Genomic DNA, 4,385 nt, shown 5'->3' on the forward strand with positions numbered 1-4,385 from the left:
CCTCCCTTCCTCCCTTCCTCCCTCCCTCCCTTCCCTCCTCCCTCCCCTCCTCCCTCTCTCCCTTTTTTCCTTTCTCCTTTCCCAAAGCTTTTAGACCCCACCAAAAGTGGGCCCTGGTGGGAAGGGGAAGTCATGTGTCCATCCTCCACCCCAACTCCCAGGCAGGTGGGGGCTAACAGGGCAGGCTCTGCAACACCACAGCAGGTTCTAGGCCTCAGTTTCCCCATCCTCAAAGTACAAAGAATCCTAGAGCTATTCAGATTCATGGAGATGCTTAGCCTGGCCTTCTCTCCCACAGAAGCTTCACACCTATTTCCCTGTCTCCTCGCTGGGGGTGCTGCAGGAGGACTCGTCCAACATCGTGGAGCTGCTGGAGGAGGCCTTCAATGTGAGGGCAGCTCGGGCTCCAGAGTCTGAGCCCTTCTGGGGCAGGGCAGGAGGTGGACAGGGTGGGCAAGAGGTGTCTTGGGTCATGGTTGCAAAAAGGGTCTGGGACAGGCCAGTGAGGAAGGGTCTCTGGTTATCCCTGAAGCCCTGAGGGGCCACCTGGGCCTGGCCCTGGCTCCTGCAGGCTCTGTAGCACCCCACATGATGCCAGTCGCACTTGGGGGTTGGGGTGGAGCACAGCCAGACCCCCCACAGAGCACTGACCAACCTCCTTCCTCCTTTAGCGAATCCGCTCCAACCTGGACATCCGGGCCCTAGACAGCCCCCGAGGCTTTCGGACAGAGGTCACCTCCAAGATGTTCCCGAAGATGAAGACTGGGTCCTTTCAGATCCAGCGGGGGGAAGTGGTACGCCCCTGTGGGGGTAGCGGGGTGGGGGACAGGCATAGCGCCCCGCACGGAGTGGAATCGTCTAAAACAGCAGTCAAGAGCGTGGTCCCTGGAGTCGGGCAGGCCTGGGTGCAGATCCCTGGGTCTGGCCGCTTGGATGAGCCTGGCATGCTCCTCTGCTTGTTGGCTTCCTCGGCATGCGAGCGTCGAGCCCCGAGGCTTGCTGGGGCAGTAAATGGGTTAGTGTCACGAAGCCCAGAGGCCCTGGCCACTGTCATTGTCGCTGTGATTGTGACTGGCTGGGAAGGAGGGAGTTTTCAGCCCTGAGGGAGGTGAGCAGGAGCTCGTATCAGGGATCCAGACATCTAGGAACTTGGTGATCGAGGGCCTTCAGGCATCAGTGACCCTCTGGTCCTTGGGGCTGGGCCTGCCTTGGCTGACCACGGGGCCCCTGCAGGGCATATACCAGGTGCAGCTGCGGGCCATCGAGCACGTGGATGGGACGCACGTGTGCCAGCTGCCGAAGGAGGACCAGAAGGGCAACATCCATCTGAAACCTTCCTTCTCCGACGGCCTCAAGATGGACGCGGACATCATCTGTGATGTGTGCCCCTGCGAGCTGGTATGACGCAGCCCCGCTGGGCGGGAGGGGAAAGCTGAGCGAAGCACCCCGGGGGCCCGAGGAATGAAGCAGGACTCCTGTGCCCCATCTCCCTTGTGGGATGTCCTGAGGCACACAGGGCAGCAGAAGTGTCCAGTGGTCCCGGTCCTGCTCCCCCAACACACCCCATCGTGGTCTTTCTCATTCCAGCAAAAAGAGGTGCGGTCAGCTCGCTGCAACTTCAATGGAGACTTCATGTGTGGACAGTGTGTGTGCAGTGAGGGCTGGTGAGTGGGGAAGAGAGGTGGGCATCGAGGACACCAGTGGCCCCTGATGGGAAGGCTGGGCTCCTGCAGGGACCTCACCCTGGGTGCACCTTGTATACCTGGCCGGGGGTGGGGCGGCAATCAAAGAAATGGCTAAGGGTGGGGCACACCCAGTTGTTGGTCAAACCCAGCTCAAAGCACTTTCAAATAGAGAGATATATGGGCTGTCTCTAGAAAGAGATGCAAGGATTGAGACGGGGATGGCTGCTGGGGCTGGAGTCTGGATATTGGGGAACAGGCACAGGAGGAAGACTTCCTTTTCGCTCCGTGCCTTTGGTATTCTAAGTCCTGTGTCATATTGCCTGATCAGAAGAGAGCTCATAAACACATGGCAGTAAGGACTTTAGCTTCACGACACTGGACGAGCTTGTCACCACTTGAGGCAGAGCAGTGACGAAAGGACACTGGAAGGGATGGCATGACAGGGCGCTGGGGTTTAGGTCTCAGCTCAGCCACTTCTGTCTGCATGACTAGGAGCTGCCTCAGCTTCCTCATCTGTAAAATGGGACAGCAGGCCAGGCAAGGTGGCTCACGCCTGTAATCCCAGCACTTTGGGAGGCCGAGGTGGGTGGATCACCTGAGGTCAGGAGTTCAAGACCAGCCTGGCCAACATGGTGAAACCCCATTTCTACTAAAAATACAAAAAATTAGCTGGGTTTGGTGGTGCATGCCTGTAATCCCAGCTACTTGGGAGGCTGAGGCAGAATTGCTTGAGCCCGGGAGGCAGAGGTTGCAGTGAGCTGAGATCATGCCACTGCACTCCAGCCTGGGTGAGAAGAGCAAAACTCTGTCTCGAAATAAAAAATAAATAAATAAAATAAAATAAAATGGGACAGTAAAAGCCCCAGCTTTCCTTCTGGGCTGTTTCGGGGAAGTGACCAGTTCCTCCTTCAGGAGTGGCCAGACCTGCAACTGCTCCACCGGCTCTCTGAGTGACATTCAGCCCTGCCTGCGGGAAGGTGAGGACAAGCCATGCTCGGGCCGTGGGGAGTGCCAGTGCGGGCACTGTGTGTGCTACGGCGAGGGCCGCTACGCGGGTCAGTTCTGCGAGTATGACAACTTCCAGTGTCCCCGCACTTCCGGGTTCCTCTGCAATGGTGAGCACAACAGCTGCGGCCAATGCTGACGGCGGGGTAGGTGGTGGACAGCGAGCATGACCTTCCCGTCATGACCCGGGTTGGGAGAGCCAGGCTTGGAATCAGAATCCCCAAGTTCAGGCCCAGCCCACTCTGGATGCCCTGAGGGCTGCCCCCGAGTCCCGCCCCAACCTGGGCCTCACTTCCCTCATCTGCAACATCCATGCCCAAGGCCACTGCTGGCAGGAATTTCCCCTGGTTTTAAGAGTCCAACTCCCCTGAGGTTCTCTCTGGCAGTTCAGTTCTATGCCTACCCCCCTTCTCCACACCCCTAGCTCATTAGAGTGCGTGCCCCCAGCTCAGTCCTCCAATGGCTGGCAGATATATGGCATTATGATCTTTCCTCTCTCCAAAGATGCTAAATTTGCACGTGTGTGTGTGTGTGTGTGTGTTTGTTGTTGTTGTTGTTTTGGGACAGAGCTTTGCTCTTGTCATCCAGACTGGAGTGCAATAGTACAATCTTGGCTCACTGCAGCCTCCGCCTCCCCAGTTCAGGCAATTCTCCTGCCTCAGCCTCCCTAGTAGCTGGGACTATAGGCATGCACCACCATGCCCAGCTAATTTTGTATTTTTAGTAGAGACACGGTTTCACCATGTTGGCCAGGCTGGTCTTGAACTCCTGGCCTCAGGTGATCTGCCCACATCAGCCTCCCAAAGTGCTGGGATTACAGGCGTGAGCCACTGCACCCAGTCCAAAGATGCTAAATTTCTAGCTGGAGGGCCTGGAGCTTCCTCTGTATTCCCATGGGTCCAGGCCATAGGCACACAGTCTGGCCAGGAACATCAGATCTAGGCAGGGTCACAGAACTCAGATACGGCAGCATGTGGAAGGATTGGTAGTTGAATGGAGGAGGATGAATGAAAATCTACTCATCATATACTTATGAAGCCCTCACTGTATACTTTCCAAGCCCCTGCTTTTCTACTCTTTCTTCTGTTCTTGCTTTTGTTCACCTTTTATTCTCTTCAACTGTCTGTTCCTGAGTGTGCTCAGAGAAACAGAAGAGAAAACTGGGCACCACTGGAAAAAGGCAGACAAGTGGCACAGAGGGAAGTATGAGAGAAGAAGGGAGGAAGGTGCCTCTGGGGAAGGAGGCAGGGCCAGACTACAAAGGGCTTCAGTTCTAGTTCAGAGCAGGATTTCATCCTTTGGACAAAAGGGAGTCACTGGAGGTTTTAATTTCATTTTCTAACTATTTGTATATTAACCTTGTATCCAGCCACCTTGCTAAACACACTTATGGAACCTAATAATTTATCTGTAGATTCTTCTGCATACTTTGTGACATGTTCCTGATACTTGCAAATAATGACAATTTTATTTATTTATTTATTTTTGAGATGGAGTCTTGCTCTGTCACCCAGGCTGGAGTGCAGTGGCATGATCTCAGCTCACTGCAACCTCTGCCTCCCAGGTTCAAGCAATTCTTCTGCCTCTGCCTCCCAAGTAGCTGGGATTATAGGGGCCCGCCACCACACCCAGCTAATTTTTGTATTTTTAGTGGAAACAGGGTTTCACCATGTTGGCCAGGCTGGTCTTTTTTTT

General features: G+C 55.1%; 1 protein-coding gene across 1 annotated transcript in view; it reads left to right on the forward strand.

The window, feature by feature from the left end:
* The window catches only part of ITGB4 (integrin, beta 4), a 43,773-nt gene that overhangs the window by 9,508 nt on the left and 29,880 nt on the right, over nucleotides 1-4,385 (forward strand). Inside the window, exons 9-13 of the mRNA XM_011965406.1 lie at nucleotides 299-388; nucleotides 672-794; nucleotides 1,234-1,398; nucleotides 1,588-1,664; nucleotides 2,598-2,800. Of these exons, the coding sequence (XP_011820796.1) occupies nucleotides 299-388; nucleotides 672-794; nucleotides 1,234-1,398; nucleotides 1,588-1,664; nucleotides 2,598-2,800 (658 nt within the window). The remainder of the gene's footprint in view (nucleotides 1-298; nucleotides 389-671; nucleotides 795-1,233; nucleotides 1,399-1,587; nucleotides 1,665-2,597; nucleotides 2,801-4,385) is intronic.

The sequence above is a fragment of the Mandrillus leucophaeus genome, unplaced genomic scaffold (genome assembly GCF_000951045.1).
Source record: "Mandrillus leucophaeus isolate KB7577 unplaced genomic scaffold, Mleu.le_1.0 Scaffold1, whole genome shotgun sequence".
Taxonomy (NCBI): Eukaryota; Metazoa; Chordata; class Mammalia; order Primates; family Cercopithecidae; genus Mandrillus; species Mandrillus leucophaeus.